The sequence below is a fragment of the Hyaloscypha bicolor genome, assembly GCF_002865645.1.
Source record: "Hyaloscypha bicolor E unplaced genomic scaffold K444scaffold_10, whole genome shotgun sequence".
NCBI classification, from domain to species: Eukaryota; Fungi; Ascomycota; class Leotiomycetes; order Helotiales; family Hyaloscyphaceae; genus Hyaloscypha; species Hyaloscypha bicolor.
Window position 1 is genome coordinate 2,137,149 of NW_020194512.1, and position 27,436 is coordinate 2,164,584.

Here is a 27,436-nt window from a genome sequence, read left to right on the forward strand (position 1 = left end):
CGGAGACAGCCACGATTGGGTTGTGCGACCACACATATTTCATTAAATTGGAGAAATATTGAGATGACAATTGCCATGGCTTTGCACACTTCCTGCCCCATCTCAGGTAACATGACGTCCATTATTGTGCGAGTCAAACAGTAATGCAGCCACATGTCCCTGTTTTTAGCCTCTTTGTTCTCCCAGTTTAAGAAGTGTGGAGTTTTCAATCTACTGGTCTGGATTGGTGGGTTGCAGCTTGGGCTGAAGGAGGCAGCTTTATGAGTTCATCTTGGAGGCCCAAGTTTGTTCAGCAGAGCTCGATGTCGATGTCAAAGATGCAGAGCCAGCGAGCGATGGTTGTCACCGCGTTGATTGGTGGACGTTGGCGGTTCAAGTCGTGTTGGCGGGGGCCGGGCCAGGCCAGGCCAGGCCACCTCCGTCTGCCCCTGGTCGAAAAAGTCATCGACGATCAACGACGAGGCTGAATCGGCCGGTTTCTCCAGCCCTGCAAGTGTTCGGAGGACGAGGGACTTGCGGGCATTTCAGTTTAGCCGCTTCCACAAAAGGAAAAATGTCACCGGCTGATGACATCAGTGGCTCACAGGGCCCAAAGGAATGTCAGGGTCCAACTCCTCCCGTCTCGTCTTATTCGAAGAAACGCAATCCACGCTGTGCGAGGCTGACGACACTGTCAGGCACTTGGACGCTGCACCCGGTTTGGGCAGGTTCCATCAGATTCCATACTTGTTATGCGCGAAGGTGGCACAATTGTGAATCTGTCTTGTGACGAGCGAGGGGAGGCAGGGTAACTTCCAAGATGCCTTACGTCAGTGGGCGCCATGTTGGAGTCCGCGACGGGCTGAGCCTGTCTCCACGCTGGTTGAGCTGGGCATGCCCCGGACACCAACTTGAAAGTCGCATCTCAAGGCAGAGAGAGATAAGTGTACCTACCGTGTCTCGAGATGAATCACGTGCGGGCGCTCGGGTGGCGAGGGACCTGTTCCGGCTCCGTCGTGCCTGCGACGCCGCCTTATGGTCTCAGATCCCTGGGCTGTGGATCTCAGGGCCCCACACACCGACGGGCGCGAGTCCGGTCGAGCGATGCAAAAAAAAGCGGCAAGAAGAACTTCTCCTTCAAGCCTAGCAGCCGCGAACGCAAGACAGAGGCGCTCGAAGCGAGCCCAATCAACGTGCGCGATCCACAGACCCCCGGCAGCAAACGGCCTGGATCGATATCATCGAGCTGAGCTTCAACATCGCTCCCAACTTCTGTGGAGTGTGGACCAAGAAATTGCGCTTTTTCTCAGGGTCCTGCGCATGCTGCCGCGCCAAGATTGATGGCAGGGCCGGGCGGCTAGGAGATTGTCGGCCCATTGTACCATGGTAGAAGTCTGCAAATGTGCTCGATGCTTTTCGATTCAGATTTCACCCCAAATCTCGATCGTTGTAGCCATGCCACACTACCACTGCCACGGCCACCGCGGCCACTGCAGCATGACCCTCCGACCTGCTCCTCCTCCTCCTCCTCCTCCTGCTCTCCTTCACCTCTTGTTTTTATACTTCGTCGCTGCGAATCCAGCACTTTTCTGCCTTCACCCCGCTGTCAACTTCCCATTCCAGGGTTCTGCGACTGTAACTTGAGTCTGCGCGAACACCCCTCGATCGAGGTCCAGACACCCATGTAGACGTGTTGTGAGCTCCAAGACACACCTGCGCTTTGCCATAACGAACATCTTGTTACAACCAAGTTGAATATTTCGACATTTCGACCCGCCGCCTACCAACCTATACACCATTGATCCTGATCAACTTGTTCAAACCACTTCGGGGTATCAGATCTCTGCGATCTATCCGCATCGAACTCCGCTCTGTTCTCGAAAGCTGGGCAGATTCACAACCTTCGACGATAGGCCTTTGCAATGACTTGGGGAAACCCCCGATACTCGAAATTCCCACCACGGTGATATGATGCTCCAGTCGTCGTCATATCCTCGGGGTGCGACGTCCTCATCTCCTCATCCTCGAGGCCGTCCCGCACATCTGTCTGTCAGTCTGCGCCATGAGGGCCCTGCAGCCGGAAATGCAAGGGCGGGAGTCTCACAGGTTCAGCAGGCAGTGAAAGACAAACACGAGCCCTCCAAAGCTGACCTAGCCATGCAATCATCAGATGATAGCAACGACTCGGAAGAATCACCCGCGCCGAACCTGCAAAGGTGGTTCGACCGCTCAAACAGACGTCCAGAGACAGGGTTTCCCCAAACTTTGGAAGACAGTAAGTTGTTGCTTTGCGTGGCCGGCGATCCAAGCCATTAATTGTGTCTGGATAGATGATCCGCCCTTTTTCCTCCCGCGCTATGGCTCTGGTACCTCGAGTGCAGGCTCCGGATCGGGAGCCAAACGCTACCCCCCGCACCTCAATCCAGGGGGTTTACACGCACCGACCAATGGCAGTAGTGCGGACGATTATCGAAGCGTGATCGACGATCTTACCATTGAGAACAAAAAGTTGAAGGCCAGGCTACGGAAGTATGAAAAAGCACAAAATATACATTTAGCGAAAGATCGGCTCTTCGAGGTCAAGATACACTCCCTCTCAGCGCGGAAGCGAAGAGAACTGGAGGATTTGCTTCGAGAATTTGCCTCTAGCATTGATAGTTCTACGGAAGGAGCTTCGAGAATGCGCACCAGAGGAACATTGCCCTTTACTTCACTCACTCCTGCAATCAGCTCCCTGCTTAAGCATTCTTCTTCTTCTTCTACCTCGAATTCACGACCTATCGACTCGGCATATGCGTCCATGTCTAACTCGTGCCCCACTTCTACATCGACCTTAAATCACACGCTGGAAGGGAGACTCGTTTCACAACAACGCATTGGCAAGGAACAGAATATAAAATCATTCCTGCACAACATTCCCGAGGGATTGTTGCCCAAACACTCTCCCGTTATGACGGAGAGGCAAAAGAAGAAACTTGTCGTTCAAAGATTGGAGCAGCTCTTCACAGGTAACAGAGGAGCGAATATTGGGAACAGAAACCAACCGCTCCAGCAACAAGAAGTCTCCAAATCTGCAGCCAAGGCAGATCAATCAGCAGACTACGATCCCATGGCCCTAGAAGGTGTCCGGGAGGCACATATCGTGCCCTATAAAATGGATGTGAATGGTAGACCGGCAAAACTGTTTGACGATTCTAGCTATGAGAAGCAAGTTCTGGGATCTGGGTCATCTGAAGAATCCTCTCCAAGCCGTTCCCCAGAACAGAGACCGACGAGGCCATTGGACTTGGATCCTAACCGTGCGCAAAACCCATCGGAGAATGTTGAATACATTCGACATCTCGGCTTATCGACGCCACAACTAGCTTTTGATGAGTCTGCCGATGCACCTGATGCCGAAGGATGGATATATCTCAACCTTCTCATCAACATGGCCCAGTTGCACATCATAAATGTCACACCGGATTTCGTTCGAAAAGCTGTCTCAGATGTGAGCGCTAAATTTCAATTATCCCAAGACGGGAAGAAACTGAGATGGAGAGGAGGCTCAAGAGGGACTCAAATGAGTAGCGACAGTTGTGCTAGCAGTGACCGAAACAGCTCTCCTCATGACAACGACATCTTTGGTGAACATCAGAGAAAAAGGCGCAAGGTTGGGACGAGCAAGTTTACATCTGTCCCATGCAGCATGAACGAGGTGTCAGGTGACGTTTCTGGTCCATCCGATTCATTTCATTACAAGCCTCTTTTTCATCATGCAAGATCGTCTTCAGACGGATTTATATCCTCGGACGAAAGTGAGTCGTTGTTCGGTTATAAGGCCCCAAATGCAAGTGGCATTGGACGAAGCTCGAGGCCGAGCAAATTAAAGAGTGAGAGATCTGGGCCAAAAGGACGCATTCGAAATGACGAAGGGCCGATCGTTTTCTACAGTGGTACCAACTTCTGCACTGACCTTTCGGGCGATCGAGGAGATATCATGACACCACTCCATGTCTCCGGTGTTGGAAAAGATGGCTACAGCAATTATACCCAAACTGCTCTGGGATGTCAATCCAAAAGTAAAGCACCGCAAATTTTCCGAACAATCTCAGGCTCCCTGCTCTCCTTCAGGCCATTCCGAGATTATTCAAAGGGCCCAGCCTTTCTCCAAACGGAGGAAACTCGACCAAAAACTCCAGAGCTACTTGAAGATGACTCGGGGAACGATATTGACTTTGTGGAGGGCTCAGCAACTAGCTCCTGTCCACCCGCCCCTTTGCAGGATTTCGAAGCTAGTGGCTTGGGAGGAACTCGACCAGCAGATCATTTTACTATCAGAGTGCAAACTCGACGTACAAGAGCAGCCCACCATCTTCCAAAGAGGCCCAAGTTCTCCGTACCGGGTGCACGGTTCGGAAACTTAGGGCACAATATTTCCAAGAATTCACTGGACCTCTATCACGACTCTGAACTCGAGGAGGTTATTTCTGATCGACTGTCTTCTTTATTGAGCTTCTCCCCGACGCCGAATTCGACAGATGCTCCTCTTGTCAAAACCGACCTCATTTCTGCGCGCTTCGCTCGCCTTGCGCCTTCAGAGTTGCCAGCTCCCGCTGGCTACTTCGGGATGACTTCCAGTTCTGGGGCCGATTCTGATTCCAACACGAGTTGCGCAGGCATCTCTCATCTTCGGCGGGATAGAACATTTTTGCCGAAATCATTTGCCTCGTACAGCGACATGGACGATGTCATCGATGATTCTTCGGATGAAATAGACGAAGATGGCGATAGTGTCGACATGTTGGCGCATGCACGAGAGATCGATCCAAATGGTGTCGCAACCAGAGAGGAGGAATGCGACATGGAGTTAGATGAGGCGAGAGGACCTTCGAACGTGCCGGTTCGAAGCTCGGCTGCCACGGTGAACGATGAGACTGGGACATGCTCCTGCTCTAGTGATGATGGCGGTGACGATGATAATGATGATTGATTTGTTTGTCGGTTATGTGAGCATTGGAATTAGCGTGGCGTTCAGGAGCACATAGGGAAAGAGTCAACTCGAGTACTGTTGCGCATAGGTCACCCACCCTTTTTTGCATTGCGATCGGCGTTTAAAATTCGATACCCGATCGAACAGCTTGGTCCACCTGTGTGTACAATTGAATTCTGTAAATGACTCCAACTTGTTATAACTGATTTTAATTTCCCGTGACCCTGCACTTGTGAAATGGTATCCTGGAATATAATCATATTCAGACTCGGGGAGTCGATATCACGAATTTGTGTTTGAAGGGATGTGCGCGCCTGAGGCCGGAGAGAATCAGCTCAAGGAAATGATGTGCTGGTCTGGTTTGGGCGTGCTCCTGATCTCCGGATTGAATGAGAGCCAGATCACACTGAAGTGGTGAAAGAGCCCAATTTATAGTCCGGTGGTGAATGACAACATGGGATGAGAGTTAAAACAACATAAGAAAAGGGTGGGTATCAATGTTGAAAATTGGGAGAAAGTTGGGAGATCGCATGGAGAATACAGCGAGAGAGGATTCTGATACTTGTGAATAACCCCTTTTCTGCGAAGGAAGAGAACTTCCTGCGAGCTTCGTTGCTTCGCAATGCGCGAGTGACGAATGAATGAGAAGAAGGGAGCGAATGGAGGTTCAGGTGAAGTGTGGAGAAAATATATCTCGTCATCGGTAAATGCGGTGATCCAAACAGGCCAACTGCGCTCAACCCCACCACCGACTTACAGAGGCTCTGGTGTGGCCTTACCTACTGTAGCAAACTTGGCCCTGATTAATGCATGCAATGAATGGCCTCTTGTAGGGATTAAACTCTGAACGTGAGCTTTCATTTTGCCGATCTCAATATCTCACCCCACCCCCCCAGCGGAAGGACATCTCAAGTGAGCCATATTTCATGGCTCGCACCGCCTATGTTGGGACCATGACAGATCACATACAGTGTAACCTCAATATAAGGATACCCGAGATAAGGATATCCTCGTTTTTAAGGATACATCTGCTAGCCCCGCAGGGATTAATTTTGCTGTGTGCCACACCTCGTTGTAAGGATACCTCGCATTATCCTTAGTTTTTTGGGGCAATTTCGATATCCTTATATCGAGGTTACACTAGTAGTGCCTAGAGAAGATTGTAGCTCGATGCACAACGCTTCGCAGCATCTTCATTTCCATCGCTTCCCCATCCTGGCTGAGTGGTGAATTGCCGTGCCGTATCCTTGAAGCCGTATATCATGACCCCCCCCCAAACGCCGTTGACAGAGCCCACATACTTCCAGGAGGGCCCTTCTATCCAGATTCTCGTATACACCAGCACAGAACGTCTATGTCGTATCATTGTTCACTTCTTCGTCGTCCCTCGGAATTGCTCTTTCAACTCCTCCATATAATACCGTATAAATTTCTGCATATCCGTTCCAGCTGGCTCTGTATTCCCATCAGTTCTCGGTGCCCAGTCCATCCGTCCAGAAACCTACTGTCGATCTGCGTCCCTCCAAATTCCGAGGGATCATAGAGCTTCTCGCCTTGCCGGACTTCGTGCATCTTCTTGTGGACGCGACGGACAGCACGATGGAAAGTCGAACTCGCAAGAAGCTACAGATAGTCAGAAGTCCGCAGAGAGAAGGGTGATGTATGGGATATGGTTTTAGGAAGGAAAGAGCGCACTCTTTGGACTAGCCAAGCCTGAGAAAGATGTTAGCACGCGGACTCGGTTGGTTGTGCAATGCGTCCATACCTCAAATATCCATAGGTTCCACCGCATCTTCAAGGTGGTGTCAGCATAGCACTGTTGCTTTTCAATACGTCGACGACAAGGTGAATGTACAATTGCGGGATGGGGTTGCTGTGGAAGCGATTAGCTAAGAGAGTGCGATTAATAAAGCCTGGTCGTCTGCTCGGCTGCGGAGTTGAGAAGGCACACCCCTGTCTGGCCCCATCAGGGCTGCCTCTTCCGTCCAGTTTTATCCCAAAGACATCACCTATCTCCTCTTCCCATCTCTCTGTCGGCTTTGCAACTTCACACGCATTTGCATTCATTTTGAACCCCTTTGCCTTGCTTGCCCCCCTTTCTAAACCTCAGAGCATTCTTTCCTCGCTTTGTGCCCCACTTGTTCTTGTATGTTCATTGCTGCACGTGTTTTAGCTCCTGCGGTCTTCTGCACGATACAGTTCGCTGCGTGCTGATTGGAGAATCCCGAAGGCATTCTTGTCGAACAGGCCTTCACATCAAATTCTACTATCTGCTTTCTGAATTACTCAGCTTGACTGCAATCACGACTGCCAGCTCTCTGCTTCTCGTATCATCTGACCAAACTTCTTCGGCTTTCTTTCCGTGTCCACCACCAAGCAGAATTTGTACATAAGACTTCGGCGAGCGCCAACTCTTCCTGTACTCAAGTACCCCGGCTCCCGCTGCGAGAGTCGCGAGAACCATAAATCTGGATCGGTTACGGGCCTTCAAGAGGCGGCGGGAGTCTCCCACATCTTCCTCCGAGTCATTATCGGCAGACGAATCGAAGAAGCCAAGAGGCAGGTCACCCGGTTGGCTGAGCAAGATGCATCGCAATCGCTCTTCTTCAAAGCGCTCTTCCTCTCCTAATGTTGTCCCGGAGGACTCGTCTACTTTGCCTCAAATGGACGGATCGTGCCTTCGCAAGCCTGCAGCACCAGCAGCAGTGGAAGAGCCCAGGACTGAAGAAGCAAAGCCTCCCGAACTGCCTGCCTTCTTGATGCTCACTGATGCCGGTAAGTGTGTTCCTCACTCTGCTTAACGTACCTAATCAGGCAACAGATATGCGTGAGAAGTACAGTGAGCTCAATCGACTGGAGAGCGAGCGCGTCTCACTCTCCAAACAACAGGGCGGCGACGGCAGCGAGGGTGAGTGGGCAAGATTGGATCCAGATCCAGTCCTTGATCGATACAACAATATCCACCCGTGGGCCAACAACCGTATTAAGCTCCATGTTCCCGAAGGATTCAACGATTATATCAATGCCTCGCTAGTCACGTTAGTCTCCACCTCCGGGAAACAGAGTGCATTGAAATCCGGAGTACAGGACAAATACATTTGTATGCAAGGTCCTAAGAAGCAGACCGTCGATCACGTCTGGCACATGGTATGGCATGAGGCTGCTACACCATACAATTCTTCACCAGCAGTGATCCTCATGTTAAGTCCGACCCATGCACCAGCGTCAGATGACCCAACAAAGACATTTGAGAAATGTTTTCCGTACTACCCAGTAGACGAGAACTCGCCACCTCTCAAAATCAACGAGAAAAACGACCTCGGGGAAGACTTCAAGGCTGAAGTTCGGTTTATTTCCAGGGAGCCTAGCATAGAAGGCACAGCTATTGAAATTCGAAAGCTCGCCATGACAGTTGAGGGAAATGATGAAGAGAAGCCGATCTGGCACTACTTGTACCCAAATTGGCCCGATTTCGGTGCTCTGGAAGAAGAAAACGTAGCCAGTGTCCTGGGTCTAATGGATATCTCTCGAAAGCAGAACGGCCAGGGAGAGAACCCTCGTATCGTCCACTGCAGTGCTGGTGTTGGACGAACCGGTACTTTTATCGCTCTGGAATTTTTGATGGGAGAATTGCAAGGTGGTGCATGGGAAGGTTGGGACCAAGGCCCCATGGCTCATACCGATCCTATTTACGATACGGTCAATCAGCTTCGCACGCAGCGAAAGACCATGGTTCAAGCCTATGAGCAATATGCTTTCCTTTACGAGGTGTTACGGAAGATATGGGAGGAGAAGTACGGTACGGTATGTGGAGGAGGAGACTACACGCACCAGGAGAAGCAGACCCAAATCTGTGGGATTGACTCTCCTCAGAGGTAGTGGCTTGTGAATATCGTCTGCGGAGGAGCATTGCATGGAGTCGGGTTCGGTCAGACTACGTGTACTGATTCCCTTTCTTGTATCCATCATGTATTCGACCTGTATGCCTGGGAACTCATGAGTCTTGTTGGTCAATACGGAGAAGCGGCGCAAATAGATAGACCTTATCAGCAATGAAGTGCGACAACGGAATGCACACCAGACACAGTTGGCATTCTGTGTAACGTTTTCGCCAGGAGATACCTATTATTGGTTGGCTGAGCTTGCCTCGGGATGGCTTCTAGCGTCGCATTGAAAGAAGCAAGGGATGCAAACTTCTGAAGGATCACCCGAAGACAAAGCCCGCCACCTCGTGGGACTGTGCATCGGGTTGCACGACAGAAGGGAGGGGCCGTGAGACTGCAGGTGAAGCTATTGTAACAACACTCTGGGTCAAACCTACCTTGAACCTGGTTCCACCCCATCCTTGCAGCCCGGACACTCTGAATAGCTTCTTCGTAATCTTTCCAATTTACATGTTCTTGTATTAGAGCAGCTTAGCCTTCCCCACAAGCTACAGTACTAGCCTCGAACTTCTTCTAGTAAAAGTCGCCCAACGGGCTCTTGCTACCCACAGATCTGGCACATTTTGGCGTTCTGTTTATTGCTGAAGCTTGCTTTTGGCCAAATTCGGGACGGGCTATGGCCCGTGGCTGCATAACGAGTAAGGGCATGCGCCGCGGCCCCGCCTTTCCTTTTTTTTCTGTGCGCTCGTGCAGGTTGAGCACCTTGCTAAGAGGACAGGACAAGTCTTGCCTTGAGCGGGGAGAGTAAATAAATAATCAAGTAGTCTTACATCGCCTCCGCCAGTCCGTTTACGCTCCACCGTGCATCCTCTCTTTCTACGTGCCTTGCTGTGATCAATTAAGTTCACTAGAACTTACATAACAACAAGAGATCACAATTATGGCTTCCAAACCAGATTTCATCATTGTACCTGGGGCATGGCATAGTCCCGAGTCATTCAAGCCCACCTCCGACCTCCTCGAGAAAGCCGGCTACACAATCCATGGTGTCACTCACGCATCTTTTGGAGCCTCACCGCCGCTCCAAAACTTCGATCCCGATGTACAAGTCATTCGCGATGTCGTCAACAAGGTGCTTTCCTCCGGCAAAGACGTTGTCATGGTCTACCACTCCTATGGCAGTGTCCCAGGCTCCGAAGCCCTCGTCGAATACATGAAAGACCTTGAGACTGGAAACAAGAAGGATGGATGGGGCAAGATCCAGAGATTGGTGTTCTGCTGCTCCTTCATCTTGCCAGAGGGAGGAAGCTTGATGTCTCGTCTGCAGTTCAAAGATCTGCCTTGGTTCATCGTTAACGTCTGTCCTCCACAGCCTCCCCCAACCACCCTTCAGGAAATCTGCCTTTACTGACAAGCTTGGAAACCAGGGAGATGAAATCCTCCCAGACACACCTGGGGAAATCTTCTACAACGATCTCTCAGCCTCAGCAGCAGCACCCTATATAGCAGCTCTTAAACCGCATTCTTACAAAACATTCTCGTCTCAGCCATCCGTCGCACCGTGGAAAGTTATTCCGAGCACGTACATCGTGTGCGAGAACGACCTGGCGATTCCGCTCCCAGCACAGGAGGGTATGTTGGAGATGGCGCACCAGATGGCGCCGACGTCATTCGATGTGATTGAGCGCTGCAGCGCTAGTCACAGCCCGTTCATCAGCCAGCCCGAGTGGCTTTCCGAGAAATTGATTAAGGCTGCTGGTGGTGGGGGTTGAGCTGTTTGCTCTCCTGCCGTGTACTGAGTTTGTGATTGGGTGGCTACGAATACCTTTTGGTGTTTTGAAAAGCAAATACTGTATCACACGATCGAGATGAGGTTTTTTCAGCTAGGCGTTATTGCGTTTTGACATTCAACTCATTACTACATCGTGATATGTTACATTTCAATCCGAACTCCAAAAACAGAATTTCCGCTCCCCTTGCCCCTTCTCATTTATGCCATTCCGTTGATGTAGTCCCGATTCTCGATCGTTACCGATTTGGTCATGTGATTGACCTTGTACACTCCGACAAGTCTCGAAGCAAGTTCAAACATGTTGTTTCTCAGGGAGATAACAATGAATTGAGCGTTCTTCGTCCTCTCCTTGATGTAACTCGCAACAATCGAAACCTATCTATGTCAGTGGGTCTCTCAGCAAAAGGTAAGAGGCGTGCTTACATTTCTAAAATCCAATGCCGCATCAATCTCGTCCATCACATAAAGTGGAGTAGGTTTGTAGTGATGTAAGGCAAAAACTAGTGCCAGACTACTCAATGTCTTCTCACCACCAGACAAGTTGGAAATGTTCTTCCAAGACTTCTTCGGCGGCATGACACTGAACAGGATCCCTTCTGAGAAAGGATCCAAGGAGTCTACTAGCTCAAGTTCGGCGTTTCCTCCCATAGTGATCATTTGATACATCTCCTTCAAGCGGAGAGAAATTGTGCTGAAGCCTTCCATGAAACCTTCCAGGCGGAGGCGGCGCAGGTCGTCGCATCGTTTCTTTGCTGAGTCACGCTGGGCAACAGCGCTCTGAAGATCCGCCTTTCTGGCAGCGTGCTCCTCAACTCGTCGACGGTATTCGGCAAGAACACCAAGCTCAACATTAATGTTCTGAGTCTTTTCTTCCAGAGCAGCAATTTCACTCTTCAATGTGTCTTTGCTCATATCTGTCAGTTCATCCTTGGTGTAACTTGGAAGCTCTTGTGCCTCAATCTCTTCCCCAAGATCACTGATGTTTTGGAGAGCAAGTTTGCCGAGCTTCTCATTCCAGTACCTGAGGCGTTTCTGATTCTCTGCAAGAACCTTTTGGTTTTCTTCGAGCTTGTTTTTCATCTCGATCTCGATCGCACGAATCTCATTGAGCACTGTAGTCTTTTCGTCCAATTCGGCCTTGAGCGCATTGAGGTCTTTCTTCTTTGCCTTCAATGCCTCTTGTGCTTCGTCCACCTTGGCTTGGTACCCCTCCGCATTAGAGCTTTGGTTTTTGATGTCTTCCTCCAACGACTCGAGATCTGAAATAGCGGCTTGCAGTTCTTTCGTAGCCTTCGCGTGATCTTTCTCATGCTTCGTCTTCTGCTTCTCAGCCTTTGCTCGTGTCACTTCTGCAGTAGACACAGTCTCGTTGAGATTGTCGATCTCTTCTTTAAGGGCATCGACCGTCAATTTCTGGGCGCGGAGCTTCTCTCCACCGACTTCCATAATCTTATCTTGCAGCGCTTTGATCTCTTGCTCGACACTGGCAGTTTCACCATGGAGTTTCTCGATTTCTTTATTGAGCTTCGCGATTTCCTTCTCCAGAGAAGCCACACGGCTGTCATCGGTCTTCGATGGTTGATGCTCCTTGCTCAATTCCTTGATTCTTCGCTGAGCATCAGCCAAGTTCCGCGCAGAGCTCTCGACTTCGAGGCCGATTTTTTGCATTTTCGTATCGAGCTTGGGGATTTGGTCGTTAAGATCTCTGAGGGACGACTCAAGCTCTCGTTGACGCTCTTGGAATTTCTGGAAATCCTGCTCTAGTGCATCACGGTCGACCTCCAGTTTAGCAACTTGATCTTTCGACACCTCAGCAACGAGTTTGGCAGACATCAGGCCCTTCTTCACAGTATTACCACCTCCAGACATGGTACCCGACTTATCAATCAGCTGGCCGTCGAGCGTCACTACTCGCCACCTTTTAGCACCGTAGGCGATTCGGTTTGCTTGGGCAAGATCCGTTGCCACGAGAGTGTTCTGAAGTGAGTGATAGAATGCAGGTCGAAATCTCTCATCCGTCGCTTTGATGAGATCAAATAAGCGAGGCACATTTTCAGGAGTCTCAATCGGAGAGAGATCTTTGCTTCCGAGCTTGTCGAGACACATAAAGTTTCCTCTTCCCAGGTTCGTCTTCCTCAGATACTCGATACACTGCTGCCCGCCTTCGACAGTGTCGGTCACGAAGTTGTCAAGCGCACCACAAGCTGTTGAGATTGCAACGTCGTAATTCTGATCAATTGTTCCGAGGTTCCCAAGTCGGCCGTGAAATCCGTCAATTCGTCCAGACTCTTTTAGTCGCATCAGTCCGGTGAGTACGTTTCCCTGCGCCTGTGTATTTGAGAGACTGGCGCGAGCCTCATCGGCTTTCTGTCGAGCTCCGGAAAGCTTAGAACGAAGTTCAGGTTCCTTCTGGGACAGCTTTTGGAGTTCGGATTCAACTCGAGCAGCATCTTTTTCCAACTTAGCCCTTTCCGACTTGCACTGTTCGAGCTCAGCCAGCTTTGCTTCACGGCCCTCTTCAATGCTAGCCGCCTTTGCCTGCATTTCTTCCAGTGCCACAGCGCCAGCATTGGCTTTTTCATGGAGAATCGCAAGCTCGCTCTCTGCAACGGCGATAGATGATTGCTTCTTGTTGATCTTCTCATTCCAAGGCTCCAATGATTTCTGCTTTGCCGCAATTTGGTCAGAGAATGCTTGAGTCTTGCCTTTGAGGCTTTCCCGAATTGTTATAAGCTCTTTCTCCTCGGCCTTCATTCGTTTCTCCATGGCAGCAATCTCTCCTGCGGATCGCTCAATATTTGCAGTGCAATTCTCGATTGTAGACTGAGCGTCAGTTGCAGCAGTTTCAGAGGTACTGATGGTCTTCTCAAGCTTCTTTTGCTTGCCCGTAAGAAACTTTCTCTTTTCCTCGAATTTGACATGTTCCTGGTCAAATTTTGCCATCTCTTTGATGATTGATTGGGTGTCTTTATCCAGAGATTCGTACTCCTTCTGACCTTTCTTGTATTGCTTCTCGAGCTGCTTGATCCCATTTTCGTTTCCTTGGTGCTTTTCCAGTTCCGCATCGAGCTGTGCTTTCATCTGACCGATTGCCTCTTCAGTGACCGTGATGTTATCCCCACACTCGTCAATATAGAGTTGGTACAAGGCGGATTGCTTCATCGTCAACTCATTTTCGTCTTTGATGTAAGCCAGAGCCTTGTTCTTCTTATCCTCGAGGCCATTCTTCTCCTTTTCGACATGCTGAACGCGGCCACTCTTCTCAACACAGACTTCGTTGAGGGTCTCCACCTCCGCCGCCGATTCTTCAATCGGCGTCTTGTACTTCGATGTGCCAATGATGTCCTCTAAGTACTCAAGAAGACCATCATCATGCTCGTTTGCAGCTTTCGGCTTCATCTGAGCAATAGACTCGACTTCACCCTGAAGAATCAGAAAACGTTTGTGGTCGAGATCAACCCCTCTGTCTCGAAGCAATGTAGTGACGACAGTAAAGTTTGATTCTTTGCCATTCATGTAGTACTTGCTGGAATTGTTCTTGAAGGCGCGTCGAGATATCACAAGATCTGAATTTGGAATCACCAATGGAGTGCCATTGGCCTGCACAAAATTAGCTACGATGGTACTAACGTTCGGTCATTGAGCAACTAACCTGATCCATGACTTCCTGAAAATGGACTGCTACTTCACAAAAATCCAGGTCGGGGAATGCTGCAGAATTATGAATCAGGGCTGATATCTTTCCCTGCCTCATCTTACTAGCCCTGAAGCCGAATACGAAGAGAAGGGAGTCAATGACATTCGATTTTCCAGATCCATTAGGCCCTACAACCGAAGAGAATGATGCATGGAATGGGCCAACTTCTTGGCGACCAGCGTAGCTCTTAAAGTTCGTCAGAATCAAGTAAGTGATGACAATTCGAGCTTTGGGGCCGGTATCTTCAGTCACAGGAACAGCCATTGATCTCGACTTCAGTACGATATCCATGGGCCTCTCTAAAATGGTATCCATAGCATTTATTGGCTTCACCACCGAGTTCTGGCTGTCTGCAGTCCGCGGTCGATCATTGAGAGATTCTGTGATGTCTGCAAGAGGAATCCCGTGGAATTGGGAGGGCTCAGGAGATGCCGAGGCCTCTGGAGTAGGCAAAGAAGGCGGGAGCTCGGGTGTTGTAGAAGCACGAGGTCCTCGAACAGGAGCGCTCTTCCGTTTCCGTGGTGAAGCTTTCTTTGATGGAGATTCTGGCTCGGGAATGGCAGATTGCTCCGGATCAAATATCTCAGAGGGCTCGATCTTCTCATTTGCAAGACTCTTCTTTCCCCGGCCACCTGTTCGAGGAGTATTTGCAATAGGATTTGTAGTTTTCCGCCTCGATTGGGGTGCCTTTCGAGGACTTCGTTGTTTTGGCGCGGGTGTGAAATCTTCCTCGCTGTCTACCTCCATCTTGGATTGCATTTGTTCGTCCTCCTCATCAGACTCAACTACCACCTTCCTACGTGCAGCAGCACGTCTTGAAGGTCTAACGGGTGATTCCGACATCTTTGGGGGTTTGGCGAACCGTGGATGCTGTGGTTATTCGTTATGCTCCGAGACGCGCCGTTCGGGGCTGAAATTGACCGGAGTGCGGTCTCAAAGTTACCGTGAAGTTAATGTATTGTGGGAAATTGTTGAATGACGCGTTAAACAGTCACTGAAATCCGTGCTGGCTGGGTGTCGATGCGGTGAAGTTGTAGTGGCTAGAGTAAACAGTGTCTCGGCGGTCGTCGCCAATGTAAACAGAGAGTCGCGCTAAGATAAGCAGCTGATAAGAAAGGCTTCCTTGACCTCACCTCTTCAACCATCTCTACGCCAACAACAACACGACGAAGGGAAGATCACGATGATGTTCAACTATCAGAACTTCGATGAGATCTTTGGCTTTGATCCAGACTGCTCGTATGATGACGACGCAGTAGCAGAGATCGAGGCGAACCGGAAGCATCTCGAGGGCTTGTTCATTGAGAAGGTCATGAAGCTTCTAGGAATTAAGAGACGTGAGTTGTCGTTATTGACGACTTGTAAAACTCCTTGTTGACACGAGATTCAGCTGCAAAGTACTATCCTCCGAAGTCCAATGGCGATCTCAGAAACCTCCATAAAACTATCGTCGAAACCGGCGGAGCGGACCACCACAAGATTTCCGTCCTCTATTACATTCTGCTCGAGTTCGACTTCGCGACAGGAAGGAGAGAGTACTCAACTACCTTGGAAGAGAATGCCTTCCTGCCACAAAAATACCAGATCTACATGAAGGGACTGTGGCACTTGGACCGACAAGAATTCGAAGTCAGTTCCCCTCTGCATGACCACAGATCATAGCTAATGTCGCATAGCTGGCTCTTCAATATTTGACGCACCCATCCCTTATTCCCACCTTCGCAGATGAAATCTTAGAGGTCCTCGTCCGGCGTGCAAGTCAAAACTTGACTCTTGCTCTGTCCTACTACCATACTGTCCAGCCCACCCTAACTAGCCGAGGCGCCATTGAGTGCCTCTTCTCCGCGATAGCAAGGACTAGTGTTACGGAAGCATTCTATTTCTGCAGAGGCCAGCCGGAATATATGCAGCGACATATGTTCCAGATGCTTATTGCGCTTGTCCTCAATAATTCTTCCCCAGACTCTGTCGCGGACCGAAGTGTCGAGCTCGTGAACTTGCCATTCACCCCTGAAGAGGAAGCCTGGTTCGAGGACTATCTGTTGCACGGGGACGGGCGAGCTCTCAAGAAGGGCAGGGATACATTGATGATGCGAATGATTGGGACCGGCAATTTCACGGACTCGTTATCGCTGAAGAGCATCCATAACCGTCCAATTGTTGGATTAGACTGGGGCAAGCTTTCGGGGGCGGTCGAAGGCGGATTGGGACCTCGATTAGAATCATGAACGAGATGTGATAATTGCCATATATATATTTCCTGTACATTAGCAGATGGCGTTTGACGCGTGGTTGGGGTGCTGGCTTAACTGGCGGTACTGTCTGCTCCTCAACGTGACGGCGCCATATCATCGGGGCTGAGGTGACCTCACGAAGCAAAATGTTCTACATCTCAAGCTAGCCATAAAAGTTAGCCGGAGTTTGATAGCTACTGTGGGATACCAGCGTTGCTGTGATAAGTCTTACAAGGCAAACCATTCCCATTTACTTCTCTCTATGATGTCTATCTCTACTCGCTTTTCGGACCTCAAATTCAAGTAATCTACGCTACCCCTTTCATCTTGCCTAGCCACAGTTTGGATGCAAATGTCAAAAGTACGCTCCATTATCCTTTGCTCGATTCCGAGAATCCAACTTGATGTTCTGCGAGATCCTCTGCATTGTCCCGTTCTATGTTGGAACATTCTATCCAACAATAACAGGAAAGTGTCCCAGCGGGAGTAAATTAGTAATAAGAACTTATTTCTATAAAATTTGCGGAAAATAGAGGCCCCAATTTGGCTGACGGAACAACCCAGGCGGTGACTGGAAAAACTCAGGAAGCATTCCACCCCCCGCAACACTCTGGCCACAAAATACAGCAAACTTGCACAAAATACGAAAGGTAGGAGAAATCAGCAGAATAGCACATAGATCGGAATAGCTTTGAACACCAAACGAGACAATGACTTATTCTCACCCATGTGCAAGATCACTACGAGCTGCCTTTCAATGTACTCAGCCTCCCTTCTAATATTAAGGAACGATAGATGAATATCGAAATTTAAGATGTTTCTACTCCACTCCAGCAAGACAAGGCCTTTGCCAAATCCGCCAGCTTTATTCTTTTCATCAATCTTGTCTACTGTGAGGTTCCCGAAAATTTCCGGGTGCAGAATGCTCAGTTCTTCAAGGCCCTCAGGGGTAAGAAACAAGATAGGCAGGCAGCTTTCCGGCAGAAAACTGCATTTGCATCTCGATTGCCGAAAGCAAGACCTCCAATCTCGATGAAGAAACCTTGCTTTAATGACCACTGTCATCCATGTCAACAACCTGTGTTACAAACGGCCACAGATTGTCCCAGGAGACTTGGGACATTGAGTAAGAATTGTCTCGGGAAATTTGGGACATCGAAGCTTGAACTACCTCTAATTTCCCGTTCTTGCTGTTGCTGTCCAAATCTGGCTCCAGGTCGCCAATTTCATCTTCGATCCCAGAATCCTTCTGCCGAGTTTTACTTTCAGCCTCATTCTATTCGGGCACAGAGGCAAGCTCCTTTTGATATCCATGAGATCGCACAGCATTTGAAATCGCCTGCTTGATGCGATATGGTTCATCCTATTCTCCGGTGGCAGAACTAGCGGCGTTGTACTTCGTAACGGAAGTTACTGGACTCTCTTGCCTGACAGCAGCCCGCCTCCTCCCCTTCGCTCCTTCCTCAGATTCTTCGATACCACCCTCGCCGTCTCTCTCGCTCATACTGACTGATACCAAGCCGTAAAAGGGCCATCTCTGGGGCTAAGAACCCGATCACAAGCCACTTCCCCTTCTTTAACAGTTGTCGAAATTTGCCATTATGTTCAGGTACATTGAAATGAATAACAGTCTAAATACATAGCGAATTGTTAATTAAGCAAGATGAAAGAATCCCAAATGTTTCTCGAGTCGTTGGTTCAGGCTGCCACCTGACCGTGTCCTTGGCCATGTTATTCCCAGAGATCTCGAACTCCGTGATATCAAGGCGCTGGTGGACAAAGGGAATTTGTATCAACTTGGGTCCCTGGGAGGCGTTTCGATGAGGGAAAATAAAGGTAAGGATAAAATATGGAGGCGCCTGATGGCCAAGAGATGAAGTACGCGCAGGCTGGATGAGGCTGTGCTGTGGAAAACACCTCTTCTCAAGTCGGTCGTCAACATTTTGTGATTGGAGAAGTCTCAGCCGCACATTGAGTCTGTTGACTAACTTGGAACACATCTCAATACATTTACTATTGTTTTGAAGAAGTAATCCTTAGGCTCGACTTCTAAGCTTTATATTGTACAAAGGGCTACTTGATCAATGTTTCATACAAACCTCACGCTGCTTTGCAAGCGCCACCAACTTTGGGAAAACCTGTCAAATTTATTAGCAATTGCATGTTGATCGAAGAGAAAGATACATACCGGAGTCCCAAAACCAGTTACAGGATCCCATCCCTTAGTAACTGGGAATGCAGCCGTCCCACAATTCGAAGTGTATCCGCTGATGACATCTGTAAATCCTTTATATCCCTTGTAATACAACCAAGGGTTCAGAGGGCCAAGAGGAGGCCTGCCACAGGAAATCAACTCATCGTTGACGAGCGAGATGATGCTAGCAGCCAAAGGTGTCGATGCAGATGTCCCGGAGATGGACGAGAAAGCGTGGTTCCAGGCAAAAGCAAAGTAGAGCCCTTGAGCGGAAATATCGGAATACCCTCTTCCATCTGCGCTTCTGTCAGCAATAGTATCAAGAGGGAAACCATTGTACTTACTCTTGTTATATAAACCAGCATATAACCCCTTCAAGTTCTCAACGTACTTACCAACAACACCGTCTTGATACCAAGGCCGTTCAAAATAATAACTGAACCCACTTCCGCTTGCATAATAGCCGTAATTGTTCCCATCTGATCCAATTCCGTCTGGGATTTCGGGCAAGAAAGTTGAGTTGTTCTTGCCATTATTAGTTACGCAAGCTCCAAGATCTTCGTCGCCCAATCCACCATCACCGCTGCTGACCAGAAGAGCGGATCCGCGAGCACCTAGTTGAGCAAACGACTGGCAAACTCGCTGAGCATAAGATATTGGAACGGTCTGCTCGTCATCTCCGTAAGATTGCTGATAACCTGAGGAAGAACGCTCCGGCCGAGAATATAGTTTATGTAAACTAAGTAGGGCTCATTCGTGTCTGATGTTGTTTCTGAGACTGGGATGTATTGAAGCGAGCCGCCAGTAGAGTAAGAATATACTGGTGCTGGGTAAACCATTCCGAGGATCGTCTGCGCGTCGAGATTGGCTTCCTTGCCGATATCATCGGCAAGTTATTCAGTTGTCAAATTTGCATATGATGTTGATGGCCCACCAGCAATTTCACAGATTTGAAGGTATAAGCCTCTCCAGTGGCCTCCGGTCGATATTTTTCCAAGAACAGGCGAATGTCTGGGCGAATAGGCATTTCGTTGAGGAAGTTGTTGAAACCAATCTTGTTAATACCTAAGAATTTAGGTACATAATCGATTGTTCCATATAAAGTTCTGAAGCACTCTATCTTCACTGGGAAGAACTGACAAACTTTGGAAATCGTCTCGTTGGTTGGAGGCTTGTATCCGGGTGGTATCCATGGTGATGCAAACTGCTTGTAGTCCGTGCTCTGCGCCGGAGTGCACATGAATGCGGTGGTCGGCTGAATTGTATCGATGCGATCATGCAAATGAAGGGGCAGTGACCATTCAGGCGTTCGTATAAGTGTTGCGCCGTCCTCGTGCTCAAACACAGAGTATTCGGTATCGAGCAGACGCTCAGCAGATTCGACATCGACGTAGATATTGACCCAATCCTTTGCCGGAGAATGATCGAAAACGCTGGCTCCATTGGCAAACAGCCATTCGTGCACGAGATCGAGAGTCTCATCTGAGGGCTTGACCAGCTCATTGACTTCCTCGAAGCTGAGATGCTGGCCGTAACGGCTATTCTCTGGTGTTGAGACTGCAAACAGAAGAGTCAGCTTGAAATTTCCTACAGATTCACGGAGAGAATAATACCCTCATACAAATGATGCTCTAGCTCGTCAAAGTTGCTTTGCTTCGATCCAATCTGTAGATGGAGCATATGGCTCCTGTCTGCTCGTCCAATTTGGGTCCAATTTTTTTTGGGGTACAACATGAGCCTTTTTCACAGAATACGGCGTTCGAGTGTAAATTGGTGTCCCAAAGGTAGCTTGAGCCCCAAATATAATGACCAAGTAGATTGAGAGGCTCAGCATCTTGATTTCTAGTCAAGCGACCATAAAACGAGTGACACAAGAATTGAGAGCACAAAAGAGCTCACAAGCTTGATGGAGGGGCCGCATCGAGCTTTATATTGAAAGACCCATGCACTAACATCTTCCCCGCCGAGCAGCTTCCAAGTTGACGATTGACGGTGCCTGTCCCCTTCTTAGTGCAGAGCCAATCAAATTGCCTCATGAAGCAAGCTCCCATGATATTTAGCTTTTCTTAATTAAAGACAGGAAGCTTCAATCCACTTGACAGAAGTCTAAGGGGCCTTCCCGAAGCACTGTTGGTCGATCACAGCTGCTTGCCTCGCTTTGGCAGCCGATTTATGTTGAGATTTGAGATTGAGTACTCGGAAAAATGAGAAGAAATTATTCATGGTGTCGGTCTAGGAGGCCTTGTAAGAAAAAAAAATGAAGCCAACAAAGAGAATGAACTTAGGTGCAAGTCGTTAGCGTGCAGTGTGCACAGCGTCCTGAAAGGCTGAAACACGTCGAAGCCATCGATAGGACATTGTAAGAGCCCGAGCCCGAGCCGAGTGTAATGTTAAAAACTTCAAACCAGCCCGGTACATTTGGTACCACCTGCCATGTTCATCCAACTCCAAAGAGCGGCGTCGGTTCCTATCACGGGTCGACCGGCTGACTGGGGGTCAAAATAACAAGCACATTGGCAAGGAATCCTGGTCGAACAACTTCGGGACTCGGAAGGAAGGAAGGAAAAGATTCGCATTTAAAGATCGGATGAGCGAGATGTTTTTTCGTCGTCATGGCGGCACCACAATGTGATTCACCGACTGCAGAGTCATAATAGCATGTGAACAGAACGATGACGCTGTTGTTTCGGAGGTAGAGAGTTGCTTTGAAAGACCTTCAATTTTACTTCAGCACCGAAGAACGAGGAAACGAATGCCGTGGTATCTAAATCGCCGTCCCAATGCCTGTATCCTTTTACTGTAACTCCCGCTCAATCAACAGCCAAAGTACACAAAAATCATTCAATCCTACATCTTTGGCGCAGAGGCGCCAGCGACTATGCCTTCCTCAGATGCTCCAACGGTATTTCTATTATGCTCGGTATGACGGTGGAGGAGACAAACTTGGCGAGCGCTCTCTCCTAGGAGTCGCAAACCTCACACGAGGACTAGCTGATACCGCTCTTCCGTCGCCACGGCCTCGTGATGATTCACCGCGTTGATATGGTGTTTGTAAACGCGCGCCAGGATCAGGTGCCTGTGACTGCTGCCAGTGACTGGGCCAGCCTGTGGGAGGGAAGTTCGGATCCTGCGGCGGCGGTTGCTGTTGTTGAAGGGCAGGCTCGTCCGTCCAGCCATATTTTATATCTTGTGGCTGTTGCGGGCTCGCTGTTGGGACAGCGTTGTAAGGTGGAGGAGCTTGCATCGCCGGTTGTGCCGTCGCAGGAGGGGGAGGAGGTCGCATTGACTGCTGTGCCATCAAAGGTGGAGGAGCCTGCTGTGGCGCCTGTGGCCTCATTGCTGGCCTCGCTGGTCTCGGTCTTGGACTCTCGTGCTTGTATTCGTGTTTGCCATCGTAAGAATGCCTCCGTTCCCGAGAATGCCTTCTCCGACTTTGTGAACCATGACCATGGCGGGGGTGGCGCCTTCGATATTCCTCTTCCTCGAGAATAGCTTCTTCCTCTTCGACTCGCGCCCTGTCTTTCTTGTTCTGCTGGTGTTTGTGGATGAGGTAGCCGGCGGCAACAATTTCGAGGCCACCGAGGATGACCATCTTGATGAGTTATTCGACTCGAGTTGTCGTCAATTAAAAAGTAGATGGAAGTTGACTGCGCTATGGAGGAAGCTGCGGTGTAGCCTTGTGTGGAGAAAATTGTCAGATGGCTGGGAGAGGCAGCTGTTAAAGTACTGTCAGATATGAGGCTTAGCTGCACTCACCTGAGGACGAGAGGCGGCAAAATATATGCAGACTTCGGGGATTCCGGAGCGCGCTCGCGTCTGATTCGACTGACGTCGTTGCTGACAAGGATCTTGACCTTATGCCAAGCAGCCAATCGCCGCCCAGGAACCAACTTGAAGTGACAATTCTGGGGGCCTGGTATTTTCGGTTCTTCTTGAACCTATCGAAAGTCAAAAGGTGTCCTGGCTTAATACACTGTAATTTTTTCGATGTACTTTCGTACTATGAAGCACAACGTTCAGAAAGTGTCGTGGCTCGTGAACCCCTGAGCCGAAGCTGAGCCTAAATTAATTAAGCGAGCAAGCACCCATCCGCGCTCGGAGCGATCTAATCATGATCACAAATTTTGTGTGCTCTCTGAATACATCTTTCAATTTCTAACACCCTGCTCACAAATCTAGGTAGAGGCAAGTGCTTCACCTCTGAGGAAGAGTCAAGCTGCTTGAGGTCAGCGATCGGGGAGAGAGCGGTCTTCGGAGTGAAAGGAGGGGTAATTTCGCGATGGCGGATGCAGCAAATGATATGGAGGAGCATGGAATGGTGCGGACCTTGAAGGATCTTTTTGCTGGTGCTGCGGGTGGTATTGCTCAAGTGCTTCTGGGTGAGTTTTTGTCTCCATCTCTCTACCAACCCCCAAGTCGCTTTGCTTCAATTGCTCGATTTGGCATCGCATGCCTTCAGAAGCGGGGAGGCATCACAGAGTTCTTAGGCTGCCGTTAGCTTTCCCCTCGTCGAATTGTTGGGTTGTTCATTCACAGGCTCCCTTATTTCTCATTGGGGGCAGAAGGAGGAGGAGGATGAGAGGAAGGTGCACATTGATGGCTCTCAGCCAGCCACAACATCCAGCCAAGCTGACACGCATCTGCAGGCCAGCCATTCGATATCGTAAAAGTGAGACTTCAGACAACAACCCAATACGGCAACGCCCTAGAGGCCGCCAAAACCATCTACCAAAAAGAAGGACCCCTTGCTTTTTACAAAGGCACCCTAACCCCCCTCATCGGAATCGGCGCCTGCGTCTCCGTACAATTTGGAGCCTTCCACGAGGCTCGGAGACGCCTGGAAGCTTACAACGCATCCAAAACGCCTCTCAACCCAGGCCTCTCATACGCCCAATACTATGCCGCTGGAGCTTTTGCCGGAATTGCGAATTCCGTGATCTCGGGTCCTATTGAGCATGTCAGAATTAGGCTGCAGACGCAACCACATGGCGCTGCGAGACTGTACAGCGGACCCTTGGACTGTGTAAAAAAGCTCTCAGCTCACGAAGGTGTTTTGAAAGGTCTTTACCGCGGTGAAGCAGTGACCGTCTTACGAGAAGCGCAAGCATATGGAGTGTGGTTCCTCGCATTCGAATATATGATGAATGCAGACGCAGCACGAAATAAGATCGACCGGAAGCAAATCCCCAGTTACAAGATTGCTTTCTACGGAGGTTTAGCTGGCGAGGCGCTGTGGTTGGCAAGCTATCCGTTTGATGTGGTGAAGAGCAAGATGCAGAGTGATGGCTTTGGAGAGAATCAGAAGTTCAAGGGGATGAACGATTGTTTTAGGCAGACTTTCAAGGCCGAAGGGTTGAGGGGGTTCTGGAAGGGGATTGGTCCAACGTTGTTGAGAGCTATGCCTGTCAGTGCTGGAACTTTTGCCGTAGTTGAGATGACTATGAGAGTAATAAGCTAGAAGGAGACTGCGGGAGGGTAATTTTAGACAAGTTCGCAAGATGACAAAAGAGACTTTCACTTTGTGGCGATATGGTACTTGTGAACGGGCGTGAGGCCCTTCAGTGATTGTGATCTTGTTTAAATCGTCTACCGACGTTGGGCTTACTTGATACAAGAATCCGAATGATGCCTGGTGTTCACTAGATGATAAAAGACAACACTGGACTAGTGGCCCCTTTCGGGCATGATAAGTCTACAACGAGAAGTGGCTCCGGCCTTCAAAGCATATTTCAATACTGCTGAGTCTCAAGACGTTTTGCCAATATCGATCGAGCATCGAAGTTTGTCAAATGTGTCATGCCCAAGGTCTCTAGCGCTAGTTTCGCTTGCGCACCGCCAGCATATATTTTCTGGCAGGCTTCCATCAAGGGCATCCGGCCCTCTTCAGCCTCGACAGGCAAGTTCAGCAATGCAGCTGCTTCCTTTAATCTTGGCATGCCCAAAGGGGGCCCACTACCCCGTGGCATACAAGAGTCGACGACGTCTTGGATGGCAGTGACATCCTGCATAAAGCGGGCGGCTCCCAGTGTGCTGAAGTCTTGCCGAAGTAAGACATCATTATATAGCAAATGTTCAAGACTTTCGAGTGATTCACGACAAATGCGCTTGAATGGAGCGTTGCCTAGTGTTTTGTGGAGAAAGTTCAAGTTACGTTGGAATATCTGCTGAAATTTAGTACTGAGCTGATGGGTGGACCAAGGGACATCACACGTACCTGAAGCGGCTGGTCGAGCTCTGGCGTAACTGTAATGAGAGAAAGGCCTGTTACGAGTTAGCTGCCAGCATTGGATGCAAATGGATAACTTACTAGACAAAGGTGCATCATCAATTGTCTGCCACTCAGGCTTGGAGAGATATTGGGAGAGATTGGCCGGAAACTTATACTTGAGGGCACCCGTAATGAGTTTCTCGGCTTTATTTCTGAGGTTCTGAAAGTCGTTGATGGCAACATCGAAGACCGACCCCTCATCTTGAGAGCCAACAGCTTCTGACGTGCAATCCTTGACCTCTGTGTAGGTCATATTGCCAACGAGATTATCTTCGACGGGAGTGACTTTTGCTCTGTCTTGCAGATGGTCCCAAAGGTCCACGAAAAACTGCAGGAGTCGACGTTAATCTCAATAGGAAAGAAAATATGCTGATCTTGAAGGGAGAAAATCGCTTCTGCTCAACTTACCTCTTCGTTGCCCCACTCATTCAACGTATTAATAAGGTGCTCCGCGCTGCCAAAGACCTTACAGAGACTTTCCAAACCTCCAATGCCCTCGAGTGCAGCTAGTTGCTCTTTTGTAACGCCATGTAGTGTTCGACCTACTGTAGAGGTCACAGTTTGGTAGACATCAAGCGAGTCTCCCAGGCGACCCAGATATTGGTCCAGAATTTCAGCTTGAATGCTGACTAGAAACCGAAATTTGTGGGAGAACCTTCTCAGCTTATTGTATTGAAGGGTCACGGTCAGAATAAGATCCGTGACCTTTGTTGCTCCGTACGTAGGCTTTGTCTTGCCAGCTGCAGAGCTATCGTAGTCAATCAGTCCACTATCCGGGGCATCCATAATGTCTCGATATCTCTGTAGGGCAAATTCCTTCTCAACTTCTAGCCAGCGCCCGAACCAAGTGTCCAATACATCCCAGGTCAGGCCTTTCCAGCCGTGTTCGGGATTTCCCCCATCATAATTAAACCTTGCTCGGATTGCGTCATCGAAGTTCATCAGTTGTACCATAAATCGGCTCAAGTATTGTGGTTCGCGGGATATTTCAAAGACCAAAGCGTCAACCTTCTCCTTCAGCACCGGCAGTAAAGCAGTGATTAGAGCTGCTACCGGATCCACATACAATGTATTGCCTGCCAGGATGTTGCCTCTGAAATGGGCCGCCAGAACGGGCCCAACGTTTTCCCGAAGAAAATCCTCCCACTTCGCAATTGTTCCAAGGAACCACTGAAAGAAATAATCACCAAGCTGTAAACGGTCAGCAACTTTCTGTTAATCTTCAAGAAACCCACTAACCTGATGTGGATGATTTGTAGGTTTGTCACTGAAGAAGTGGTATCTAAATTGCAGGATGAACGGCTTTGCCAGAACGCTCACAGGGAGGAGGACAAGAGGTTCTCGTGCAGCCAGGATCTCAGGGGCTTGCAAATCTAAAAGCTTCCCAAACGAATCACTCCATTCTTGTGTTAACTCAGCCGCGGGATTAGGCCACTTCGACTTTTTGAGAACAGATTCAAACTCGTCTGACATTATTTCTTTCATTTCCACCCACAGATCAGTAGAAGTTTTCTGGACGTAGGTTGTAAGATGAATGGCTGCCCCTTCCTAAGAGAACAGAAGAGTCAACAACCACTTGATAAAAATTGTCCCGGAAAATTTGGGGACATTGCTTGACTCATGAACGAGGATACTTGATACAATTGGTGGATCGAGGTTGTTCTGGGAGAACTGGGATATTGTCTTGGGAGACTTACAGCTGGTTCTTGCAATTGCTGTAATTGAATGGCGAGCTCCTTCAACTGTATATATGGCTTGAGGGCCTCTTTTGGGTTCTGTGGTAGGCACTCCCGTGCACTGTCCTTCAAGCTCTCGATATATTCTAGCATCTCGACATATTGCTCTGCTAACTGAAGCTTTCGAAGCTTCTCCAGTGGTCCTCTCAAACGCTCCGTTGCTTCTTCAGGCGTATCAGAAGAAGTGACGATCATCAAACGTTCTTGCACACTAGTTTGTTGTTTCTCAAATTCCTGTGTTTGCTGCTGCATCAAAGATGTCCGATTTGTGGCAGTGTCTTTGGCCGTCGAGAACTTTTGTCTGGCATCTGCGAGCTGGACGGGATTTTAGCTGGGGGCTTAGAATGAAATTGCCGCTATTCACTACCTACCTGGTCTTCTAGCTGCAGTTTCTGTGCCTCCACACTGGCTATCAACCTGTCGAGGCTCTCGAAATCGGTAGCCGTTTGTATCTTGTCATTAAGATAGTCTTCTACTCTGATATCCCGCTCTCCCAGAGGGATATCAGTTTTGGGATCGAGGAGAATGGCTAACGGGCTCCGATCCCCCTTTCGCTCCTGGCGCTCTCGGGCTCTGGAAGCAGTTGCCATCGCGAAGGTAATATGAATCTGGAGATGGGCTAGATGGTGGGATGTTGAAGCAACAATGTATGTGGTTCTTTGGGTCAACCAGGATCAGGC

General features: G+C 49.3%; 10 protein-coding genes across 10 annotated transcripts; 5 read left to right on the plus strand and 5 right to left on the minus strand.

Annotated features, from left to right (window-relative positions):
* The first annotated feature begins 1,807 nt into the window (after positions 1-1,807).
* On the plus strand, positions 1,808-4,996 carry K444DRAFT_11230 (uncharacterized protein). Its single transcript, XM_024870334.1, has 2 exons — positions 1,808-2,254; positions 2,310-4,996. Exons 1-2 carry the CDS (start codon positions 1,948-1,950, stop codon positions 4,949-4,951), a joined length of 2,949 nt encoding a protein of 982 aa, XP_024744186.1. The 5' UTR covers positions 1,808-1,947; the 3' UTR covers positions 4,952-4,996.
* A 1,063-nt stretch (positions 4,997-6,059) lies between these two features.
* Positions 6,060-6,837, minus strand: K444DRAFT_11176 (uncharacterized protein). The gene is made up of 4 exons (XM_024870330.1): positions 6,717-6,837; positions 6,647-6,664; positions 6,457-6,574; positions 6,060-6,406 (listed from the first exon to the last, which is right to left on the minus strand). The coding sequence occupies exons 1-4, from the start codon at positions 6,741-6,743 to the stop codon at positions 6,321-6,323; spliced, it is 249 nt and encodes an 82-aa protein (XP_024744187.1). The 5' UTR covers positions 6,744-6,837; the 3' UTR covers positions 6,060-6,320.
* Positions 6,838-7,422: 585 nt separating this feature from the next.
* K444DRAFT_11256 (phosphatases II) lies at positions 7,423-8,914 on the plus strand. Its single transcript, XM_024870335.1, has 2 exons — positions 7,423-7,726; positions 7,787-8,914. Exons 1-2 carry the CDS (start codon positions 7,721-7,723, stop codon positions 8,828-8,830), a joined length of 1,050 nt encoding a protein of 349 aa, XP_024744188.1. The 5' UTR covers positions 7,423-7,720; the 3' UTR covers positions 8,831-8,914.
* An 861-nt stretch (positions 8,915-9,775) lies between these two features.
* Positions 9,776-10,607, plus strand: K444DRAFT_516320 (prolyl aminopeptidase-like protein; the record flags this gene model as incomplete). Its single annotated transcript, XM_024873675.1, has 2 exons — positions 9,776-10,192; positions 10,263-10,607. The coding sequence occupies 2 exons, from the start codon at positions 9,776-9,778 to the stop codon at positions 10,605-10,607; spliced, it is 762 nt and encodes a 253-aa protein (XP_024744189.1).
* A 50-nt stretch (positions 10,608-10,657) lies between these two features.
* K444DRAFT_649310 (putative structural maintenance of chromosomes protein 4) lies at positions 10,658-15,347 on the minus strand. Its single transcript, XM_024885562.1, has 3 exons — positions 14,280-15,347; positions 11,051-14,227; positions 10,658-11,002 (listed from the first exon to the last, which is right to left on the minus strand). Exons 1-3 carry the CDS (start codon positions 15,165-15,167, stop codon positions 10,826-10,828), a joined length of 4,242 nt encoding a protein of 1,413 aa, XP_024744190.1. The 5' UTR covers positions 15,168-15,347; the 3' UTR covers positions 10,658-10,825.
* A 137-nt stretch (positions 15,348-15,484) lies between these two features.
* On the plus strand, positions 15,485-16,806 carry K444DRAFT_658371 (uncharacterized protein). Its single transcript, XM_024886249.1, has 3 exons — positions 15,485-15,661; positions 15,715-15,953; positions 16,001-16,806. The coding sequence occupies exons 1-3, from the start codon at positions 15,508-15,510 to the stop codon at positions 16,550-16,552; spliced, it is 945 nt and encodes a 314-aa protein (XP_024744191.1). The 5' UTR covers positions 15,485-15,507; the 3' UTR covers positions 16,553-16,806.
* A 1,833-nt stretch (positions 16,807-18,639) lies between these two features.
* Positions 18,640-20,486, minus strand: K444DRAFT_639293 (subtilisin-like protein; the record flags this gene model as incomplete). The annotated part of the gene is made up of 6 exons (XM_024884362.1): positions 18,640-18,696; positions 18,747-19,048; positions 19,097-19,442; positions 19,493-19,624; positions 19,687-20,309; positions 20,366-20,486. The coding sequence occupies 6 exons, from the start codon at positions 20,484-20,486 to the stop codon at positions 18,640-18,642; spliced, it is 1,581 nt and encodes a 526-aa protein (XP_024744192.1).
* An 812-nt stretch (positions 20,487-21,298) lies between these two features.
* On the minus strand, positions 21,299-22,492 carry K444DRAFT_606216 (uncharacterized protein). The gene has a single exon (XM_024878939.1). It carries the CDS (start codon positions 22,342-22,344, stop codon positions 21,664-21,666), a length of 681 nt encoding a protein of 226 aa, XP_024744193.1. The 5' UTR covers positions 22,345-22,492; the 3' UTR covers positions 21,299-21,663.
* Positions 22,493-22,759: 267 nt separating this feature from the next.
* Positions 22,760-24,280, plus strand: K444DRAFT_606217 (mitochondrial carrier). The gene is made up of 2 exons (XM_024878940.1): positions 22,760-23,131; positions 23,399-24,280. Exons 1-2 carry the CDS (start codon positions 23,032-23,034, stop codon positions 24,208-24,210), a joined length of 912 nt encoding a protein of 303 aa, XP_024744194.1. The 5' UTR covers positions 22,760-23,031; the 3' UTR covers positions 24,211-24,280.
* A 201-nt stretch (positions 24,281-24,481) lies between these two features.
* Positions 24,482-27,379, minus strand: K444DRAFT_578796 (RINT-1 family protein-like protein; the record flags this gene model as incomplete). Its single annotated transcript, XM_024877629.1, has 7 exons — positions 27,128-27,379; positions 26,718-27,071; positions 26,260-26,568; positions 25,429-26,211; positions 25,060-25,348; positions 24,967-25,013; positions 24,482-24,916 (listed from the first exon to the last, which is right to left on the minus strand). Exons 1-7 carry the CDS (start codon positions 27,344-27,346, stop codon positions 24,482-24,484), a joined length of 2,436 nt encoding a protein of 811 aa, XP_024744195.1. The 5' UTR covers positions 27,347-27,379.
* Positions 27,380-27,436: the final 57 nt, after the last annotated feature.